This window comes from Leptosomus discolor, chromosome 3 (genome assembly GCF_034619465.1).
Source record: "Leptosomus discolor isolate bLepDis1 chromosome 3, bLepDis1.hap2, whole genome shotgun sequence".
In the NCBI taxonomy this organism is placed as follows: Eukaryota; Metazoa; Chordata; class Aves; order Leptosomiformes; family Leptosomidae; genus Leptosomus; species Leptosomus discolor.
The window spans coordinates 7,862,813-7,887,089 of NC_141393.1; the positions used below are offsets into that span (position 1 = coordinate 7,862,813).

Consider the following 24,277-nt stretch of genomic DNA (forward strand, 5'->3'; position numbering starts at 1 on the left):
GTCCTCCACATCATGTTAATCTACTGTTTAACTCGGCAGAAAAGACAGTGAGGAAATAAAAGCTCAATTCACCCAGCCTGAGATCAAAACTGTCATGGCAATATTGGCAGGTTAGACCCTGATTCTTTAAATAGTACATTGCCTTTGTTAAACAAAAGTCATTCTTTTATTACATAATAGAGATTATAAATAAATGTAAAGTGTGCATGCAGTCAACTGCATATTATACAAGCAATATCTATGTTAATAATTGTTTTCTTTGGCAGGCCAGAATCCAGCTGGACATGCAATATTTACATATCAAAATCCTTGGTGTGTTCAAGTCATATTGGATGCAAGTGAAAATATATATGTATATATATTTACCGTATACACACACATATATATGTATAAAGGTATATATACACCTCTGCATATATACTGTATACATATATACACATAGGTATATGCTAAAAGTGGATTTCATCTTTTTCTGATTCAGGTGATGCAGGCCTTGAAACACTAAAAATATCTTGACAGGATATCTGGGGGGGCTGCTGGGGTGATAAATGAGACTCGGGGGAAGAGATCTGGGGTACGTTCTTTTCAGACAATATTTTTAAAATTTCTGCCACCTGTTTCTCAAGGGCAGCCATCCTACTGCTTAGCAGCTGGATATCTTCTTTGAGTTCATGCTTGACTTCCTGCAGCGTGGTTTGTAAGGCCTGCTCAGGAATAGGGTAGAAAGGATGCCTAGCATCAGCCTGAATGGGGCTGTGCTCCAGGGGGCTGCGAGCCTCACCAGCTTTATCCAAGCGAAGGTCACTTTTTGTTATTCCACTGTCACAAGAGTCTGTTTTCCTCAGTGGGTTTTTATTTACACCGTTCTCTGAGTCATTGCACTTGGGGTCGTCGGACAGCAACCCCATGGACTCAGCCTTCGTGACATTGTTCCAGTCCTCCTTCTTCTCCTCGTGGGTCCCCATTGTGTTCTTCAGTCGAAGCCACCCTTTCCCATTCCCGTTTTTCATCCGCATGGGACTGTTTACTTTGAGACATTTTTGGTCTCCGTTTCCATTTGGCTTCAGCTCCATTGCATCCCTGTTGTTCTGCTTCACGGCCTCACTGGTTTTCATGTAAGCCAGAGACGTCTGGATGGGGGTGATCTGAGACACGGTGACCACACTGGTGCCTGTGATGGAGGCCCCATTCTGCACACTCCGGCTTTCCACCTGAAGCTGGTTCCTTTCCGGGTCGATGTGGGTTGAGCCTTGATTACGCATCTCCTTTTGCTGTTTGAATTTCTGGAAGAGTTTCCGCACAGGGTGGTCCACAGGGATGCTCAGCGTCACCTCGTTCTTCTGGCGCAGGCGCTCCTCTTCTTCCTTCTTGACATCGCTGATCTTCCGGAAGATGATCTATAGGGGATAAATCCATAACAGAGTCAGTACCCAAAGGATATCGTGTATGGCAAACATTACAGGGAGATGGGGAAACGGTATTGAGAGAACAACCATTTCCCCTTCCTTTCTATCTTAGATTTTTCGTAGTGAATTCAAATGGAGCTGATCAGATATATGCCACTGCATGTATAGGGTACATATACATACACACACACACACTTTCTTAAAAGTATAGATTAAAAGTGGGTTTCACCTTTATTTTTGATGCAGAAGATACAGCCTTAAAGAACTAAAAATACCTTGACACCAAGAGAAGGAAAGAAATGGAATAAAGACAAGAAAGCAAGCGAGCAAGAACCCAAATACCACGATACCTACCTACCCATTACTCGCACTCATACCTGCTCCATCACTATCTTTAGAAGAGATCAAAAGGAAACAGTAATTCAATGGAGACTACATAGCTGTAAGTTTAATTCAACATACATACCCTCCCAGAGACTGGAAAATCCAAATGTGCCCAATACTTTTCAGCTTTGCTTATTGTTAGTTTTGTAGGAGTGCCTGGAGGGTGTGATTAGGTTCTCCATGTGCTGTGTTGTGTGGCTTCACACAGCAACACAAGCCTTTCCTGGAGAGTTTCTATGTCTAATATGTGTGGGTGTACTGGGAGCATCATGGATAAGCACCATAACAGGAGTGGGTGATTATAAAACCCAGCAATATCCACCATTTCATGATGCCATGCCATTTAATGCTGCAGTTACTTCACCTTGCAGCATCTCTCAGGCATCTGTAGAAAAAGGCATCTGAGCCTCAAGCTGTGGAAGGATCCAAAGAGTAAAAACCCTTCTGTTGACTTTATGCATGTTACTCATACGAAATCTCCTTAATTTTTTTTAGGTTCATGCAGTTTTCTTGAATGTGGGACTGAGGCAGGATAGGGAAACTCTGGTTCTCTGGACGATGACAATAAAGTGAAAAGCAGCACGTGATTAAATGCAAATATGGACTGTGTAGGCTTAGTGTTGGTAAGAAAAGAAATCCCCTGCAATACACAAACAAAACTCTGTGACAGTCAGATGTAGGTTTTGAAGTATCCATTTGAGTATCCATATTTGAGTATCTGCTTACTTTTTATAAAAAGACTTCTCATGCCTGTCCACATTTGCAAAGAAACAGTTGCTTTCAAGTCTCATATCTTCAGAAGTCAACAGAGGAGTGCCATGATGGCTAGACCTCCTTCCCTGCACGAATCTGAGATGAGCTGGACTTCAAAGCTTCGTTAGAGAGCTTTCAAACACAGTAAATATATCCTTGTGTGCTGCTGATAGATGCAGCTACTTATAATAATTTGGAAAGTTAACATGTTTATTAGAAGCCCAGTTTAAAAAAAACAAACAACCAAGACAGAAACATGGAAGATACTTTCATCTGACTCCTCTGACCTAGATGCAACAACACATACACTCATTTGGAAGCTCCCCTTCATTAGCGCCTACCCTCATGGAGCAACTCTCTCTCAGACAAGCCACTGGGGACAGCAAATAAATGCAAGAGGAGTTGCCCTTGATTCAAAATTAAGTCATTGCATTTAATTGAAGCCACGCTCTCTAAATGCAGATTTGGAAGGTGGGTTGTTTTGTTTTTGTTTGTGCCTTTCTTTCCCTGGAGGGCAGGGTGGCACCTCTGGCAGATGATGCAATGCTGAAAGCAACCAGCTGCAAGGATGTGTTCCCAAGCCGTGTCTCAGGGAAGATGGCTGGTTCCTCCCCTGCTCTCCCTGTCCTGCTGTGCTGCTCTGCCCAATGCCAGAAGAGACTGGCTGAGTCCCTGAAAACATCTGGGGTGAGGAAAACATCCTTTACCCCACGTTTTCCTGCTCTCTGCCCATGACTATTTCACAGCTTGAGCACCCTCCTATCCCTCAGCCAGCTTGTGTCTGCAGGTGGTGGACAGGGGCAGCTGGGGATGCTGCAAGGCAGGCAGCTGCCTGCAGCGTGGCAGGGACTCGCAGCACTTCTGTGTCCAGTGCAGCACTGAATGTGCAGCCAGGAGAGGCACAAGGTAACTTTGACAACTGCAGTCCTGCCAGCTGTTTATAAAGACCAGAATGACAACAACAAAGAACACAGCACCATTTTTTGTTTCCTCTCCAAACATTTGCAACTCACTGAAAACTACTCTCACCTCCCTTTTTTTCCCCAGTCTATTCTTGTTCTTTCATTTCTCCCTTTTCTCCTCTCAGTTCAAAACTTCTCCAGCCAGAGGTTATCTCCCTGCACAGAATATAAATATCCGTGACTGCTGCTGCTGCTGCCTTCTGCAGAAGAAAAGCCAAGACTTCACTAATTTGACACTACCTGTACCTCATACTCCTGAAGCGCGCCCTTCTGAAAGCCAGGAAATCACTATGGGTTTTTTTGCCCCAGAACCCCTTGGCCAGACATCACTTGGATGAGCCAAACCTAGTGGCACGGGGGTCTGAGCCTGAGCGCCGCCATGCCTCAGCATGGGGCCAACACTTTGGGGAAAGCTGAATGCATCCCTGCTGCAGGGAAGGGCAGCCAAGGTGACAAAACCCATCAGATTTGCAAAGAAAAATCTGCTCTGGCCAAGTGAGACCAAGGATGCAGTAACCACTCATGGTCGTGGCCTTTCTCCCCACTTTACACCCATGCAAGGGAGAAGACACATTCCCAAAGTCCTGCTGTCACTTCCCCAGGAGGAGATTGTTCCTTCAGCTCTTGTAGGATGCAGGCAGGAGCATCTTCAGTAAATCCTTTACTCTTTCTCTGCTTGGGACAGAAAGTGCTACAACCTGGAACAATTATAGCCAGTTCCTTTGAAGAAGCAAACCTGCTACACTCTGAATTAGCACAGAAAATGCCAAGGGACCTGGAAATCCATGAGCTAGCTGGGAGTCAAGAATTCAAGATTGATCTATTTTAGTGGAGCTGTATTTCCAAGGGAGCAAAGGTGGGATGATGCACAGCCCTGTGCCTCCCCTCCCCTTGGCTTTCTCTTGTCACCTGTATGTGTTCATAGCTGCTTGCTATTTTCTTTTTCACTCTTGAGATGAGATCAAGAGTGAAGCAGATTCTCATATCACAGCTGACACTGTGAGATTACGGCACTTTGGAGACCAGGGTCTTGGTCCTCATTCACGCACTGAACTACTTGCTCATCCTGAGGAAACCTTGTCACCCCTGTGTCACCCCTTGGAGACTGTCCCCTCTTCAGGACATCCACCCTCAACCAAGGGAGCGCTATGCCTAGCACAGCAAGGATCTAGTCTTGGTCAGGACTACTTGATATCACTAGAAAATGTACAAGTAAAAGAAAAGTAAGATCCTCTTATACAGACAAAGAACTGGGCAGGGGGAAAAGACAGATGTGAATTCTAGAAGTAATAGTTGTTTTTCATTACCAAATTTTTCCATATTAGGAATTTTTTCATGTGGTTGGATTTAATCCATTTCCACAGTGGTTTAACCTAAGACAGAATAGGATTAAGTGTGTTTACATGGAGACTTAATTCTATTAATGTCTACTATTACTGGCTATTTTTCTCTATAAATAAGAACAGAAAAACACCTCATGCAATCTGACATTCCTCAGCAAATTGGGAGAGGCTTACTTTGAAAACTTAAATTGGATGAGCTATTTCAGTTGTCCTTGACCCTTTTCAGAGAGGTTACACATAGGCCTGTCCAAACGTATGTCCCAGGAATGGACACAAACCCCAAAGGAGTCAATAGAAGAAACTGAATTAACTGTGTGTATAGCACATCTCAAGGAGTAAAGAGCCATACCCCTGTCTCACAGCAAGCGCTAAATTCATTAATGTGACAGAGATTCAGTATAGGGCTTCATTTCCTCTACAGTTGGGATTGTGAAAAGAGTGCCCCATGCAACATAAATCCTGTCTCATGAGACCAGGTTCCTGTTTTTTCATGTATTTATTTTCAGTAGGAGGGGGAATGGAGGTGGCATTAATTACTGAGCTGACAAAGGTTAAGTAGAAGTTAACTGATGACCAGCCCTGGGAACTGAAGTATTTGGGTTATCTATGAGGCAGGCACAGAGGAGACAGCAGCAACTTGAGATTCTCCATTTGATCTTAACCCCAATCTTCTTTCCCTCCTCTCTGTACTGAGAGGTAACTTGCCATGATTGAGAACTTAGCACATCACCACTTCCAAAGGGGGACCTTATCAAAGGTACTGGCAAAGGGTACATCACTGCTGGAGCAGCTCCTGTGAGGTGTCAGCTTGTATAACTGAACCCAAAGCCAAGTGCAGACAAGGGCAGCAGCAATGAGAGGTCAGGGAGTCAGCTCAAGGCTGAGACACACACAGATTTTCCCATCTACTGGTGAACTAATCAGTAAAGCTGTGGCCTTTCCAGATGCTTTGAAATGCATCCGTTGTCTGCTGTCTCTTTTTTTGTACCAGTACTACAAAAATCATCCCTCCATGACCTTGCTTCATTCACAAAGATCCTTTAATAAATGACTCCAAGGAAGGTACGTGAATGGATTAAAGAACTGGTGAAAGTCTTGAAGAATTACAGAAAGTTCATAAAAGTGGCAAATATTTGACCAGAGAGCATCCTGCCCCATTCCTAGAACATCCCATGCTGTTGTTAGTGGTGTTCAATATGTGCCTGCCCCTCACCACAGAAATTCACAGAAACGTATAACAGTATAGCAAAAGGGCACACAGTTGTCATGGCGATGAATACAGCGGGTGTGCACCGAGTGAGAGAAAAGGAATGTCACACAGGGCCATCATCTTCACAGTGACTAATAAACTCTGGGTGCCCAAGCTATGGGATCCTACCAATGTGGCTGATGGGCAAAGGATGCTGGAGTCCTGCAGCAAGGGGAGACCCTGTCCTGGGAGAACTGGCTTGACTCAGATCACTGGGCATTTCTGCAGTGCCAAAAACTGCAACAGAAAGCAAAAGCAACATTTCAGTCCCCACAGCTGCACACACCCACATAGAGCAGAAGGAGGAGCCCTGCCATGAGGCTGGACTGGGGCCGCAATCAGTAACTGTCAGGTCACACCCATTAATGCACAGGCGAGGCTGATGTGGGTGGTGATCACCTCTCAAAAATTTGTTCCAGAGGTAACTATCTTTTCTGTATTAATGTCTTGTGGAAGTCCCAACTCCCTCACAACTGGTTACTCACAACCCAATGTACTTGTCCAGATCCCTGTATTTTCCTTCCTGTTGAACGCAGGAACATCCTAGAAGTCACCTTAATTCAATATTGTGGCCCTGAAGACAACTACTCACTGTTCCCCTCCCCAGCAGCACTGAAAATGAGATAGGTGAAAGGATCCAGGTTAATAAATTTGAAGAAATAAATAGGGCTCTTTTTAACCTGGACCATGCCAGTGACCCATCTGACAGCACAGACACACAGTTGTACTGGAAAACACTGCAGATGGAGCAAGTGGGATTAGTGGATGGAGCGAGTCGGAACTTTACAAGCTGGCTGCAGCGATGGAGGCAGTGTGTTAGGGAAATGCACCCACCCTCGGACAACACTGAATAGCTGGCAGCTCCTGGCTCATTGCAGCTGGCTGAGACCTGCAGACAGCTCCTTCACCAGTTTTTGGATCCCACCACAGGGATTTGATCTGGTCCACATCCTATGGGAATGTCTAATTCCCATAAAAAGTGTCAGTGTCCTCACAAGGTGTGTTGGTCTTGGCACCTTTTTACAGAGGTTCTTTTTGGAAATAGGAGAGCTGTCTTCCATTGCCTCCTTGGCCTGAAATGATTCAAGGCAAGGCCTTCACTCAAGTTGAGCTGAAGCTGACAAATGGATTTCAAAGGTTTTGATGATATAACCAATACCAGACAAATACTGCAATCACATACACCTCATTTTCTTCGGAAACAATACTAAAAAAACCCCAACAAATACAGCTGAAAATAATAACAAAAGCTTAATTCATGCCTAGGCTGCACAATACAAACCAAACTTTTGTAAAGATATTTGCAAAAAGTACTATTAATTTTCTCATCTCGGAGTGCATTATAGAAAAGTAATTGCCATTTTTCTCATGCTAATGAGGTGAATTTGTGCCAGATCCAGGATTTAGATGTAGGATACCCCAACCCACGTGGTGCTCAGACAAGCATGCTATTTTCCTGATTATAAGAACAAACTACAAAATAAACCCAATCTCCACAGCACAGACACTCAGAACAGGGTTCACCTACAAAGCTTGTGTCTGCACCTGAATTCATCCTCCAGGAGCCCTGCACAGTTCAGGGAGAGAAAAAGGCACTTGGAGGTTGTGAGTCATTTCACCTGCAGCTAGATGTTAAAACAGGTCAGACAAGTTGTATTCTGAAATGCCTGTTTGTCTCCTGTGTCTATACAGGGAGCTTTCTGCACATCACTTGCATGCAGACATCCTCCACCAGTGGTGGGTAAGAAGTATCGAAACCCCTGCCTCTTAGCACTGCAAACGTTAGGGTTTGGTGCAGATCATGTGCAAACCTTCCTGCAAAGCTCTTCTCTGTGCATGTGTATTATATTCTTCATCTGATGCTATTTTTATTTCCCACAGCATGCTGGTGCATTGCCAGTTCCCGGCTGCGATGCATTCCCCACCCAGCCTCAGAGACCAGCCAGTCCTTCCAGATAAACACTATTATTTTAAAACCTGCAGAGGGAGGACGAGAGACAATCGCACAGAAGACCATGTCAGAATGGTGGGTCCAAGTGAGAGCTTGTGAAAAACAGACTTTTTGTTTGCATGCAGCAATGAGATGAACCACTAATAGGGAAGGCAAAGTCCTCCTGTTCTTACCCTGCTCCCTGGGAAAACCCTCCAGTGGTGGTGGGGAACTGAGCTGGTCTCTCTGCAGTTCCTAGGAAATTGGAGCCCACCTGGGATGGATGTGGCTGCTCCCATACAACCACGCTTTTGCATTGCAATTCTCATCCCATTCCCAGATGGTGTAGGACAGAGCCTGCTCAGATCTCTCCCACTGTTGGCACTGTGTGCTGCTAAGTGCTGTCATCACCAGCAAACCCTTCCCAGGCCATTGCTTTGATTTGCTCATGTGAGTCTAGGATGCCCCATCCCTCGGCCCTTGAGGACTAGACCTCTCTAGGAGCCTTCGGTCACAGGGCATATTTGGCATCCTCTTTTTTGATATTCTGAAGACTAGGCCAGTGAAGCCCAGTTTCTCATGTGTAACCTTTGGTAAACAAGCTTACTCCAAAACTCCAAGTGTTTTTTTTAAACCTAGGCAGGCCACAGAGAACATGATTCACTATTAATACTCGTATGTTAAAATGTTTTAAATCTTATTTTTCAGATATTAAATATTTTTAAGATGTTAACAAATCTTTTAAATTCACATGAATTAAAATGTGCTTAAATTTAAAAAGTTAAACTACTGAAAAACATGGAGAGAAATGAATAAACAGGATATTACCTCACACAAGCCTTTCTGTTTGCAACTAGGCAGAAACTGGAGCCCTGGTGCCTGGGCTAGCAGAGCTGTGAAAAGCATTTCAGTCTGATAGAAGAGCTGTGGGCCATCTGTATTTGTGCTTCACCTGAAAGTCTAGCCTGTGCGCCTCACAGCAATCCAGAGAAACCTGAACAGCCGATGTGAATGCAAACCTTCCTTTGGGATGGATGTAAGAAGCTGCTGCCATGAACTGTGGATGGACTCACTGTGTCTGAACTGGTTCTCTGCCTTGAAAACCTGTTTCATTGAAGGTTTACTGCCCTTCCAAAACAGAGAGGGTGATGGCATCACCCAAAAGATGCAATTCCAGCTCTTAATCCCAAAGGACAGTTTGGTGTAACACCTCCTCCTAGGTTAGGGAATGGCAAGGAGGTAGGCGCAGACAGCTAGGGTGGGAAGACCAAGCCAGCAAGACCAGTAAACACCAGCAATGAGCTAGCAAGGAGCTCTGGCTCTGACCCAGCTTCCATTAACAGCTTTTTGGCATGGCTTATGCATGAGAGCAGCCTCTGACCGTGGTGTCCCATGCTGGCAAGGAGTCTCTGCAACCGAGAAGCGTGATCAGAAACCTTCTGCCCAAGATGACAGCGACAAGAAACCTGGCAGAAATGGAAGGGAGCTGAAGCCACAAAAAGCGAGAGCCAACAGAGACTGAAGCCAGGGCGCCTCTTTCCAAATGCAAACTGCATTCAGGCTGCTTCACCTAATTTACTCCTGTAAATCTCCATGTCCTCTTAGCTCACTTTATTAATCTGCACTCTGAGGATGCAGAATAGATGGCTTGAAATGATGGCTTTATTGTTCTTCTGCTCTGTACACTCCTCAGCTTTACTTTGATGTGAAATTCAGCCTCAAAAACAAATTGCTCTAACAACTGTTTTAATTGCTCTCCAGTAAATTCTCCTTAATCCTCCTGTCCCAGGAACCGTTTTGTGTTAAACCACTGCTCCATCTGCGTGTGGGAAAGGAATCGTTGTCCTTGGCTGTGCAGTGAAAATGACTGACTGCTGAGCAATTAGTTAATCTCTGGGATAGGAATGTTTCACTAAATAGTCTTTCATGCTGGATTTTGGAGGGAAAGAAGATTTTTGTAGGTTAGTCTGCTAGCTGCTTGAAAGAAACAGTAAATAATAGCCTTTCTGCAAATTTCCATTGATCCTGACTTCACAGACACGGTAGCATGCAAAAGCAAAAGCCTGCTACCAAGCACATTTTAATTTTGATTTGGAGAAACTGTATTCAGGTAGTTTCCTCCTAAGTGATTATAGAATTGACTTGTAAGAGATGTGAAGATTTCCAATCCAAGTAACAAAGTAATGTCACTTCAAGGAAAGGAAAATGTTGGAAAAGCCCTTTTAAGAGAAATTTAATTGCATTTTACATGCATGAAAGGGTTTAATCCTTTCACCATGACTTAATAAAGATCCCTGTGCCCCAAGTTGCTCATCTAAAGAAAAAGCAAGGCACGTAGGGAGGGAGAGACCCTTCAGAAGAACTCAGCAACAGCCAGTAACTGATTTCCCAGAGCCCAGAACTTCCATCACCTCGTTACTGCCTGCTCTGTCTTTTAGAAATCGGTTGCTGTAGGTCAAATTTTAATCTGGTTCCATTTTGTGTTTGCAATCAATTTGCACGGCACCTGACTACTCTTGCAGAGAGACATCTGTGCATGCTGGCAGTCAATTAGTCTGATCTGCATTTGCAAACAAGCATGCATATTAAGAAGAGAGTGGTTGAGAGTTTGCCCCATCTACTTCATACTTGGTATGGATCTGAACTCATCCTGTTTTACTTTAAAACATGTCTGCATTGACAAAGAAAGAGAAGAGAAGCAGGAAGAGATCCAGGTCACATTTGTCACATGCCAAGAGCATCATGGCCCAACACACGCAGCACCAGGCTGGGACTCAGGAGAACGGATTACTCTGCTGGCCTGACCTTTGGCCAAGTGGAGATCTTGTGCAAATCACACTGTCTCTTCGTGTTTCCATCTCTCCAAGTGTAAGATAATAACATGGTCCTCATTTCTCCATTTAATTGGAAATCCCTGTATGATCACTAACTATTTACATCCAAGAGACTAGGATCCATGGCTGATAGCAGAGAGGGGTCACTGTTTTGTCCTTTACCAAAATTCAGACAGTTCACTAAAAAGCAGCCAAAAATAACATACACATAGGTGTACTCAGGATCGCAACTGAAGATTAAGGGCCCAAGGCACTGCTGCACTGAGACATCTAAGGCATTGCACAACAGATGTACAATGTTTCATGAAGCCCTTCCTGATGCCCTGATACATCAGTCAAACCTTGATTAAGGGCAGCATTGACACCTGCTTCGCAAGGAAGGATCAGTCAAATCGCTCAGCTTGAGTGATGGCATTGATTATCCAAACGGTGTGATTACATGTTTAACTAAGCATGTGCTGAGCTAAGGAGTCAGATTTCCAAAACAAATGCCAAAGTCTCTTACTCTGTTTGCACAATTGCACATATTTACACCAACCACAAAAGCATTTTTTAAGAGCAGCTCAGTCTCTTGAATCAGGAGCTCTTCTATTCTTCCACTTGTCCAGACTGGAGCACCTCTTGCCCATATATTCAGCACTTACAGAGGCCTCCTTTTTGTAGCTCGGAGGAAAACAATACATTGATTTTCTGCTGCTGCAGGCTTAGTTGTTATATCTGATGCCTGCTGGGCTCCGTGTTTCTGCTTGGAAAGGGATGCTGAAGAAGGGCAATGTGCACCTTTGGAAGTGGGGAGCTTTGCCATAGTTTTTAAACAGGACTGGAATTGAAACTGATCACTTCTTTTGCTGCTTTGCCCTCACTATTTTCTGGGTTTTTTTGCTTTAACCAAACAGCAGATGCCTGAGCATGTTGCAGAACAGCCAGATTCAGATGGATTTCTCCAATACAACCAAAGACAGCAAAACGCACCTTCCACATACAAAATTATTTAAAACAATAAACCAGAAAGGCTACTTCATTTATGAATTTATGGTAATTTTCAACCAGAGTCTACTGCTGGTTAGCCTAGTTTAGGGTCAGTCCATTGCCGAGAGGAGTACTGATCTGTGTGGCCTCAGAGAAGACTGAACTGTGGCCATGATCCAAAGAGACAGTCCCTCCTATGGGGCTCCTGTTAAAACTGGTGGCAATGAAACCCAGCTTAAGCCTCCTAAATCCTTTTCAGGACCCTAAATCCTTCACCAAACTCAATACAGACTAAACTGGACTGGGGTGCTGAAATACTTTGTTGAATCAGGGCCTAATTTGTTTTCTGTATACAACACAGAGACGGTTAAACACGGAGAAATTGAGCAGACAGCAATTTTGGGATAACTGTTGCAGTGTAGCTAGTACTGAGTAGTCTCTCATGGGGATCCTTGTTCCCTTTCACTGGTTAGGTTCATCCACTTTGGGATTTGAACTTACACCTTCCTTTCTTCCATAACAACTCTCCCATGTAAACAAGTCTAGCCTGGGTTGGTCATTTGGTGGGTGAGCAAACGAAAAGGTTCCTCCTGCTGCCTCCTTCTACCAACCTCTCCTTCTTAGAGACATGGTCTTGATGGAGAGTATCACATACTCATCTCTCCTTCCCCTTCCCCTTCCCCTTCTCTTCCTTACTGAAGCAGTTATTAGAGGGAGCAAAGGGCAGGAGAGATAGTTCTACTTCTTTGCCTGGCACTAGGGCAGAGAGAAGAGCAGATTTCTAACACTCTTGCTGGACTCATTTCCTTCCATCTTGCAGACGTTTCTTGCTCTGTATAGTATTGAGCTCCTGCAAGAAGGGAAGCTGAGGTACTAATAGACACCGCGGTGGATTTCCAGCCCCTGGCAAAGAGGAGACCTGCAGAAGGCTAAAAACCCAAGCTCAACAGACCCCAGATCTTTCACTGGATGTGGAGGAGAATCCCAGCAGTTGGCCTTCCCCCAACACAACAAAACCATCCTGTGACTTTTAGAACTCCACACTGATGTAAATAGCTGGCGACACGTACCACCAAGCGGTGCACTAAGACCATGTTGCCACTATCAATCCTGCCAGCACAACACTACTAGGTACCCTAGGGCTCGAGAGTTGCACAGAGCTTCCCATTGCCTCCTAGCCCAGCTGCGGAGTGGTGTGCTTGCCGCACGACAGTGCCCCTTCCACAGCACAGCTCCCAACCAGATCAGGCAGGCTTGGTCCTTGCAAACTTATCTTGGCCATTGGATCAATAACTGCTAATTGGCACTGGCCTAAAGAAATGTCAATAAGCAGCCGTGTCAATTGATTCAGGTTTTGCTGTGGTGCAGATGAGTTACGGTCTGTGCATTTTATTACAGATTATTAAAAAAAGAAACTCCCAAAAGAAAGTTGCCTTTGCTTTGCCCAGTGCAGTATCTCCTAAGAGTGATATGCTTCTGAGCATAAATAGGGAAAGATAGTTCAAAGCCTCCAGATGACAGCGAGGTGATTTGAACTTGGGGCAAACTAAAGAAATTGTGCTCTCTGGGATGGTGAAAAGTGCTAAAGACACTTCAGTATGCTCTTCAGCCTAATTTAACTTGCAACAGAAAATCAATCATTAATAATAGTATGCAGAACTAATCTACCATTCTTCTTTCCCTGTATTGGAGAAAGTAGGATTCATGTTGCTGCCTCTTTTGCCCGATGCCAAAACCACGGCACAGAGAGGTCATATATCACTTGTCCAGGGTCATTGAGCTGCTTAGTGGTTGAGCAAGGCGGATGGAACCAAGGTTTACAGCCCAAAGACCCCATAGTATGAAACGCCATACTACAAAAATATTAAACATATAAAGATATTTATTAAAGTAAAAGAAAATATTAATATAATAAAGCATTTTCTTTTCAATACTGTCCAGTCTGGGAAATAAAATTCTGAATTTGAAATAACTGGAAGGGCTTAACTGTAATTGCAGTTAATCGCTGACATTAAATTCAGTCCAGGACAACTTTACTGCTGTTCAGGTTTGTGTTGGAAGTGGGGTGGGAAAGTGGATAGCATTGTCTCTATTTAGTGAAAATTTTCAGAAAGTCTTGCTTTTATTCCAATGAAAAATGTCAAAATCTTCATGTTTGGCTTCTGGCCAGCCCTACTTGTGACAGAGCCAGTATTCTTCCGTACCCCTAGCACAAAGCCACACAGAACACGGGCCCAGAGGATTTGCAGAATTTGTGTTTTGTTCTCTGTGGTTTTGCCTCTTACGGGTTTCTGCCTCAAGACCAAATGGTCTCAATAAATGCCTAAGAGAGACTCTCCATTTACAGAGTAATACATCAGCAAAAGAATTGCAAATTGTTCCCTAAATGAACTATTCTCTCTTCTCTACTTTCAGTGGAAATTTAAATTAATTGGAATCATTATAGGTTTTTTTTTTTTTCCTTAAATATTACTGTACCAGACTATAAAGTGCCTGAAATTTAATCTGAAGTCTTCAGACCTGAAAAAGTGGTTTGCAACTGAAAGCTTGTTGATTTTTTTCCAGCTATATCCACTGGTCTAACAAAAGATAACACCCCTTGCTATCAGCCTTGCTTTTGACATTGAGGACATTCTACCTGGCTTTCAGAAACTTTGGTTTTATACAGAATGTGCTACCAGCTACTCTGTTTGTTCACTTCATCATTTTCAAGGTTTTGTTAATTTATTGAAAAGCTTTTATAACCAGAGCTTCAATTAAAACAATGCACTTCCAGTGCCATGCGATGCAGAACACCATCAGTTTTGTTTGGAAGTGATGAGTCAGAAATGAAGAAATAATTTTAAAGGGCAGAACATACAAACAACAGACCCAAACGAAAGGGACAATGGGCTGCCTCTGTATCTCGAAGATCCAAGGCATCAAACCTTGTTGTATCTTTCTATATTACAAAATAGAGAGGTAAAACATGCTGCTCTGTCACTGTCAGACATTCCCCACCTCGACCAGGTCTAACAGTGGAGACCAGTTTGGTGGGGAGAGCCACCGATTCCAGATGCAAGCTAATTCAAAGACATGGTAGTATTCCTGAGTAGAGCAGATTCCGGCTGGTGGCTGGGCAGTCATTTTCTTGTTTCCTATTTGCTTCTAGATCCCAGTCAAGAACCTGATCTTTTAAACGCTCGTGGGGTCAAAAGTGAGGGCATATCTATGTCACACCACACAGAAGGGCACAAGGACCCCTGTTGTAGCATAGTAGTGTTCCCCTCCCAAGAGGCAGGATTAATTAGGCTCAGAGTTCAGCGCTGCTCTAATCTGGCTCTGCTGCTTTCAAGCCCAAAGCTCACACTGCACATGGTTCTGCTATCAGCCAGCCAGCCATGCCAAAATTACCTGAGAGTTACCTCTGTTCCTTTTTGACCCATAAATACAGCCTATGGCCATATCAGAGAAGACTGAACCTGCCTGTACCAAATTCAGGGAAGTGCTGCCAGTGCTCACTCCCTTTCTACAGATCTTTTGGATGAAACCCAAGCTCAAACGACCGCTGGATGTATCTCTGTGCCTACCTTCCCCATGGGATGCCAGAGGGATGCTGCAAGGGAGAATGAGCTGGGGCAATTCAGCAACTCACATCTCTGCTTCTCAGCTCAGAGATGCCAGAACAAAATCCACTGGCAGTGTGAACTGGCAATTCTTTTAAATTGAAATCCAGACTCAGAAAAGATGAACACCTCTGTTAGATCATTCACTGACTGAAAGCTAGGGACAGCCCACTGCGTAACAGACATGAAATAACTCAGTTAAGCCATTGGGAAATCCCCATTTAACAGGAAGAAAGACCAAAAGGTTATTTAAACTTTTAATATCTACTTCATTTAACTATAGAAACTCTGTGAAATAACCTTAACAAGTATCCCTGGGATTCTTCAAGTGAAACATCTCACCCAGCAAGAGCTAAAATTTTCCCAGTTGAGAGCTCTCGGTTGGCAGTGTGTGAGTAAGGAGTGCTGGCTGTTCAAACATACCGTAATTGCCTTTAATACGATCAGTGCTTCAGTGGGGAGGACCCCTTGAGGAGAAAAACCCAAGACATAAGCATGCAAACATTGAAGAGTATCCAATCAAGAAGAAATACACTATGAAGAGGACGTACTACTTTCACCTAAGCATCTACCTTTAGCCAAAAGTAGTTGGCGTAGAGCTACCATTGAGGGTGCCTTAGCTCAAGAGACTGAAGGAATTACTGGGTTTCAGAGGCATCTGTAACTGTCAGCAGAGCAGGGCCCTTCTATTTATGGCATAATCAAATGAAAAATTTTTAGACAGCAAAGACCCCATTTCAGTGATGCTGCTAATGTTTCCTCATACCTGAATCTGCACCAGTGAAGAGCTCTTCCTTTCTGGAGCATAAAGTCAAGGAAAATCACCCACAGCCAGAAGAGCGTGGAGGAGAGCTATCCACCAACTAGTGAGCTTCCTACGACAGCATGGAAATACTGCATCAGCCACGTGAAACTTCACCACAAAGTGAAGCGTGCTGTTCCCTGAAGGTTACTTGTGCAGAAATGAAGTTGCTAATGATAGTCACATCAGAGCCTCTTGCAGGCAAAACCAGTGGGTTGCCTACAAGGGAGGAAGAAGTGCTCTGCCTGTCCCCAAAGGGACCATTAGATGTTTTTTTCTAACCTCAGAAGATGTGATTGAGGAACTTGGCAAGTGGTGATTCTGCAGAGCTTTGTAGTTATTTCTGAAGGGTATCAGCAAGAGGAAGAGACAGCACAAAAGAGTTAACTAGTGGGGTTATGGGGATGGGATAAACAGATGGTGTGGTGAAGAGCCATTTCCTTCCCATTTACATGCTGACTGCATTAAATCAATCCCCGGGCTTTCATGGCAATAAGCTAAGGCTCTGCTGGGGAGGATTTTAATGATCTGGCAATATCCTAGTTGTGGGTATCATTCTATTGTGTTCTAGCATTTACTCTATTCTCAGGGAAAAGGTCCTTCAATTTTTTTTCATGTGATTCTTGGTGATCTTCCGTAATACCTATATCACAGTCATCACCTCTTTTCTAGATATGGATCTCTGTAAAGCTCATCAGCATTGTTTTATGTTCCTATTCATGTATTTAGGCACTGACACAGGGTGGTCCTCAGGGGCTGAGCCTGCTGTTTTTGCAGCCTTAGCTTATCTCATTGCTCCAGACCCAAACAAATTAGTTTGTAATCCTCAGTATTGTATACTTTGGCAAATCTGGCTTTAAAAGTGATCAGAAATGACCTCCTCATATAAAATTGGAGTCGGTCCAGTTGATTTGTCCCCTCTTCCTATCTGGGGCTAATAAGAAAACCCTGTACTTGCACAAATAACAGGTCTTTGCAATTGATAACATTGGTGATTCTGTATTTCCCAATTTGTGACTGTGCTGCACCCTATTTACACACTGTTGTATCCTTTCTACCACTCCCTGTGCACACAAAATTAACAAAACACCAGCTGGTACAGGATAAACACTGCTGCAAAGATGCAGAGAGACACTAGACAGAAGTACATATCTCTACCTCTGGCTCTGTTACTTTTCATCTCAGATGCTGTGTTTGTTTCCCAGAGGTCCTTTTGACCTCTGAGACTTCGGCTAAAGCATCCTCTCTGTTTTTCTATGATTTGGTATTTTTTTCTGGTGTCTGGAAAATCCAGAACCCTAAACCTCCCACACGAGACAGCAGTTCTTCAGTCACCTTCTCCCAGGAAGGCCTTGTCCAGGCACTTCTAGGAAGCTGACTCTTCTCAGCAGGGCCCAGCACCCACCTTAGATGCTAGAGAATGCCTACAGATGTGCAGCTGTGCCAGATGTTCCCCCCATGGGGCAGGGCTGATCCATGGAGCAAGAGCATCTGCCCACAAGAAGGCTAGCAAGGTTAAAGAAGGGTGTTGGGGATTTTGCAAGGTCCAGCTCTGATCCAGCAGAGTCCTTATCTACCCTATTAGCTGCTATCTGACACATTGGACTGAATTTGAACACAACTGCTCTGGGAGGAAGCTCTTCATGGGACATAGAACCATAGAATCATTAGGTTGGAATAGACCTCTAAGATCATCAAGTCCAACCGTTGACCTAATATCACCATGTCTACAAGTGCCACATCAACACATTTTCTGAACAACATGTTACTGATGGACCACAGGGCAAACAGTACTTTAGTTCAAACTTTCTGACAAATGCTTTAAGTTACGGCTGATGGTTCATGCATATCAGTCAGGCATCTGTTTGGTATATTGATGCATGGCTGCATTGAGTTTGTAAATTACTGTTCGTGTACGTTTGTAGAACTTCTTGAGGTTATTGGCCAAGTCCTTTAATAAATTGAAACAGGGACAACTAATAACATGAAAAACGTGAACGATTCAGTTCAACCATTTACATTTCTACTGTAGCCTTCTTTGGCAGGAGGGCTAATACAGCTTGGGAGAAGGATGGGGGGCATTCATAATGGAGCTGCTCTGAACTACCAACAATTGTTTAATTTAAAAATGGATTTGCCTTAGACACATGATGGAGATGGACATTCATTACAATGGCAGGCAGTCACGGAAGGCAGAATCAGTGAAAATAGTGAAGCCTAACACAGAAATTAAGTGCTGAGATGCCAGGATGCTCTAATAAGGTCAGGTACATGGAGAAGGAAAACTGGTATCTGTGCACTGATCGGCAATGGATGGACACAAATGGAAAAGTAAAGCTAATCTTAATAAAATTACTCCATTTCATCTGACCAGCAGAAATATCCTGCTTAGAAATGGCTGTTCTTTGCTTCTGTCATCTGCTGGTTGCTTAGGTCCCCATTTTCATATTTTTAAGGCAATGCAAAGTGTTTCAGGCTCTCAGAAAAAGCCTGTTCCTGTGGTAAAAGGAGTGCTGTTCATAATAAATAACAGAGGACAATGGACTGTTTCCAAAAGGGATATGTACTCAGAGTATGGAGAGATAAGTCCCCCTACTCTGGAGGTACAGTGACTGATGGAAATATTTAGATAAGAAGTACTATACAAAATCTTTTTGGCAGCTGAGACAGCTTTGTGGAGTACCAATAAAATGATCTAAAATTCAACTAAAAGTCCGAGGGGAGGTCCCAAAGTTCAAAAGATCACTGACAGTTTAATTAATAGAGTTAAGAGACTCAGAGACTTTTATAACTGCTTACACTATGCCCCTTTTTTAACAGCAGCTTACATCTGAAAACTATATTATGTTTTTGTTATCTTTAGGAAAGGAAACAAATTAAGACTAAGGGCTGTGAAAACTGAAAAGTAAAAATACGAGGAAATTACATGGATTAATAATATCTATTCCTTCCTAAACACACGGAAGATTTTTGCCTTTCAGCAAGTTGCTCAAAAGTGCAATAATAGCGGACTCAGCTTATTTCAGGTGCTTCCCAGAATTCCCCTGTCCCTCCTGACAGCTATGCCCACCTCTGGCATATATGTAAATCAGCTACTCTCAAAATTGCTCCTCCAGATTTACTTTGCATGGGACCTAAACTAAGGCAGCTTGCTAATCACAGCAACTGGCTGACAATTAAAAAAGCACAGTCAATCAGCCATCATTAAGTTGGAAGTGACAGGCTGGGGTTTATTTTTAACTAAAACTAGTGGGATTCATGCAAACTTCCCCATAAAGTTTCTCTTGCGCTTCGTGTACAACTTAATACTTTTCTACATGCACTGTTTCTTTGCTGTAGAAGGCACCCCAAAAATAGCATTCAAAGTAAGGTAAATCTAGGATTTGCATGGCTGCAATGATTCACATGCTGAACCAGCACATTTGGGTATTAAGGCACCTGAGAAGTGTGTGCAAAAACAATAGACGGATGGATTTATACTTGCACAGAAAAGGAGGACCTTATGCAGAGAGTTTTATTTAGCATTTTACAGGCTTAGAGCATGCCAGTGAGGAGCCTTTCTATGCAAGCCAAGGAAAAACCCATTCGAAGAGGGGAGGCAAGAATAAAATCAGTGCTCTCTCCAGTGCAAAAGAGCTGTGAAATTGTTGCCAATCTTTTCTAGATTGGTCAAAATGGATGCCATTTTGGGCAGAGCCAGAAAACTCTCACTTGGGTGAATGCCAAAGCCCTGTCTGCTCCCTGTGAAGCCTATAGAAATCCATTTATATGATCTGAATGAACAGGCAGAAGTTCTTTTTCCTCAGCCATGGTTTTGGGTGCACTGCAACTGGCATTCCCAGTGTTGCAGAAGTAAGGTTTGGGGAGTGAGAAGTCTGGTGTAGAAACTCATTTTTATACCTGCTAGTTATGCTGTGCTGTGTAACTAAAATGTCTGGTGTTCAGCTCCAGGAAGCAATGATGGAAACAAACAGAGCACTTTGAATTAATGACCTCCCCCTTTTTTGCAGTTACTGTGCTGGAAAAGTTGTAGATCTACACATTAATTAGTCTCAGCAGCCCATGCAAGAAGAAATCCATTGCTCTGGGCTAATTGTTTGGAGGGGTGTGAGATAACACAACAGACCTCCTTCCCCCACTTTCTGTGCAAATCCTACCTGCTACGATGCCAGTGGCCTCAGCATTAGGTGCAGTTCTACATAATGGAGGTGGCCCACAAGCAGGGAACCACCTGCAGCAGCAGCACCTCCCAGGCACACTGACGGCATCACAAAATAAATTGCCTACTCTCAGGAGTAACACAAATGCATTTGTAACACTCCGATGGCTTATTAGGCACCAGAGGAGTCACACAAAGCTATGGGGAGATCGGTTTTGTTAGGACACCTGCCCAAAAAAGAGCCTGCTGCAGAGCTAAGCCTCGCAAAGTAACAGCCCACAAGGGAAGCTCAGGGACAGGGACGGTGATCTGCTCAGGTCTGCTTCTAGTTGAGCTGCCGGCGCCCATGTTCATCACAACATCAAAACACGGGGGGGAGGGCGATGCTAAAAACCTCTTAACTGGCAATCAAAAATGAAATGGCAATGTTGCTTCCCATTGCGCCATGCACATTCCCTCCCCTTCCCTAGCAGCTGGAAGAGATTAAAAGCCTCAATTTTAATTGATGAGGGGAGGTGAACACAAAGTGTTTATTTTTTAATATTTACAAGATTAAAAATAGTAAACCTTTGATTTATTTTTTTGTCATCATTCAAGTCTTGTGCAAGCAACGCTGCCCTGAATCGAAATTAGCAGACGGCCTGCAGAAAGCTTTCTGAGTTAGCTAAGGACAATCTCTTAATTATGGCAGTTTTCTAAACAAGAAAATGGTATTAATTCACAAAAAGCACAATAACAAATCATCGCCAATCTGGATCTTCACTCTAACATAGGCAGTTTACATTTTTGTTCTCTTATGGACGCTGCTCATCCCTGATACTTCGTGTTTAATGATCTTTCCACACACAAACAAGTCACTCAGTTGGAATTGCCTGCCTGAAGAAGAGATGCTCATACCTTTCGCTGGGGTAAGTCAGCAGAGTGCCTTTTATTACAGCTGCTGAGTCCCTGCGTGCAGAAATCAGCACATCAGCACACATGACTTTTTTCTGTAGCCACAGCATGCTGTTCAAAGATTCTTGAATGAAAAGTATGATAAATTGCCTTGCATTTCTCAACAAAATCCATCAGTATGACAAACAAGATCAAATGCCCTTTTGATTTAGATTTAGACAGGGAAGCTACACGTCCAGGAAAAAATAAGTCTACCTCGGCAATGCCAAAGCATTATCAGAATTTGGCTCAGTCCTACTTTTAACAGTGGTGGTGCTTTGCCTCTTGCTCCTACAGAAGCATGGTCAGGACATCTGAGGAAGGTATTTGATTTAGAGATTATATTCAGAATAGAATAGGGGCCTGCTGGTACCCTCTGGGATTAACGTGGCTCTGAAACACTATTAAAGATGATAGTGTGTTGGCTAATCTCTCCATATACCTGCAGTCTAAAGGCAAAATGTATTAATCCAGACTGTGCCATGAATCCATAGTACCCTAAGCCTCCCTATAATCATCTAGTCTAACTGCCTGACCAATTTAAGGCTGACCAAGTTAAAGCATGTTCTTAAGGGCATTGTCGAAACGCCTCTTAAACAGTCAGGCTTGGGGCATCGACCACCTCTCTAGGAAGCCTGTTCCAGAGTTTGACGACCCTCTCAGTAAAGAAATGCTTCCCACTACCCACTGTAAACCTCCCCTGGCACAGCTTGGAACTATTCCCATGAACTGGACCTGGGGGTCCTGGTGGACAGAAGGATGACCATGAGGCAGCAATGTGCCCTCGTGGCCAAGAAGGCCAATGGCATCCTGAGGTGTATTAGAAGCGGTGTGGTCAGTAGGGTGAGAGAGGTTCTCCTCCCCCTCTACTCTGCCCTGGTGAGACCCCATCTGGAATAGTGTGTCCAGTTCTGGGCCCCTCAGTTCAAGAAGGACAGAGAACTGCTGGAACGAGTCCAGCAGAGAGCCACGAAGGTGATTAAGGGGGTGGAACATCTCCCTTATGATGAAAGGCTGAGGGAGCTGGGTGTCTCTAGCTTGGAGGAGACTGAGGGGTGACCTCGTTAATGTTTATAAATATGTAACGCGTGAGTGTCAGGAGGATGGAGCCGGGCTCTTCTCAGTGATGTCCAATGACAGGACAAGGGGCAACGGGTGCAAGCTGGAGCACAGGAGGTTCCATATTAAGATAAGGAAAAACTTTTTCACTGTGAGGGTGACAGAGCACTGGAACAGGCTGCCCAGAGAGGCTGTGGAGTCTCCTTCTCTGGAGACACTCAAAACCCACCTGGACAGGTTCCTGTGTGACCTACTCTAGGGGTCCTGCTCTGGCAGGGGGGTTTGACTATATGATCTTTCAAGGTCCCTTCCAACCCCTAACATTCTGTGATTCTGTGGTCCTATCACTGGATACCAGGGAGAAGAGATCAACACCTCCCTCTCCATTTCCCCTCCTCAGGAAGCTGCAGAGAGCAATGAGGTCACCTCTCAGCCTCCTTTTCTCCAAACTAGACAAAACCAAAGTCCTTAGCTGCTCCTCATAGGACATTCCTTCCAGCCCTTTCACCAGCTTTGTTGCCCTCCTCTGCACGCATTCAAGAAATTTCAGGTTTATCACCCACTTCTGCATCCATCCACAAACACGGTCACAGCCAAAGGAGCACATTGCACTTGTCGAAGGAGAGAAAACCACTGTGCTCCCTCTATGCCTCCAGAGAGCGGTTCAGAGGTGCAATTGGTGCCATACCCCTTATTTCCCACAGTCTGTATGACCCGAAGGGTGCCCAGAAGAGATCACCGTAAGGGAGAAGCTGAAGTGGCAAAAAGAAGAGGGAAGGAAGTGAGGCACGCAGAAAAGTGTCAGGCTCACAGCTACCAAAAAAAAAAAAGTGAGAAAGCAAACCCACCAACTGCTTTTACAGCAATCGCTCTGCTCAGACAGCTGTCCCATGCCGTCTGGCAGAGAGGCACAGAGGGGTGAAGTTAATGCTGCCGCAGCTTTCCCTTTGAATTTTTATGCTGCTCTTCTACCTAGCAGTCATGCACGGTCCTCCAAGGACTAACTTCCTTGCTTTGACTGCCTTAAACTCAAATCCCCATGTCCCTGAAGAGAAGCAAAGACACAAGGAATTGCTTATGGGAGCAGGAGATGGGAGGGGAAGAGCTGCAGAAAAAGCTCTAGCCTCAGATCTGTAACCTTCACTCAGAAGGAATTGCATGGGTCTCTTGATGGCAGAAGGTGTAGCATGGACTGTGCTGGGCTGTCTGCAATCACACAGCTACAAATATACAAAGAATTACTCCATTCTCAGTACTGATAAATTCCTCACACGGGTTTGGCCCAGACCCATTAGCAGTTTCTCAAGAAATTCATGGGCATGAACCAAACAGGGACCACTGTCAATTGGCAGTCTGGATGAGGTCATGTTGTTTGAATATCTGAAGTGGGATCTTCTGCCCCATGCACATTCAACATACAAGTCTAGACAACATCAGAGGTGGTACTAGATCTAAATCAGTGAAACAGTCCTTTAGGAAATATTGCAATGGAATATTAACTTATCTAGAGATAGCTGTGAATGCAATGAAGCCAAACAATAAACATTTTTTAAAAATTGTCTTAAGTGAAAGCTTCTTCAAGCATAATGTAGGCTGCAGAGTCTGCTAAGACGTGAAGAAAATGAAATCAACTTTCTTTATTTTTGAGGGTTTAACTTATTTGCTCTGTAATAATGCTAAACTGTCACCACAGCTAAACTATAGCTATAGAACTTCATTTTCTGGGACAACATGTTCAGATAAAAGAAGAAAAAAAACAGCCAACTAAAGACCAATGAGGGACAGGAAAGGGCAGGAGCATCCTGAGACAAGGTAAAACAATATTTCTTTTCTCACATGGAGACGGAGAAAGCAATTTGGTGTAATTAAAGGCAAGGCTAGCCTGTGAG

General features: G+C 44.0%; 1 protein-coding gene across 1 annotated transcript in view; it reads right to left on the bottom strand.

Moving 5' to 3' along the window:
- Positions 1 to 449: 449 nt before the first annotated feature.
- The window catches only part of KCNH5 (potassium voltage-gated channel subfamily H member 5), a 159,674-nt gene continuing 135,846 nt past the window's right edge, over positions 450 to 24,277 (bottom strand). The window contains exon 11 of the mRNA XM_086462342.1: positions 450 to 1,397. Coding sequence (XP_086318468.1) covers positions 450 to 1,397 — 948 coding nt within the window. The remainder of the gene's footprint in view (positions 1,398 to 24,277) is intronic.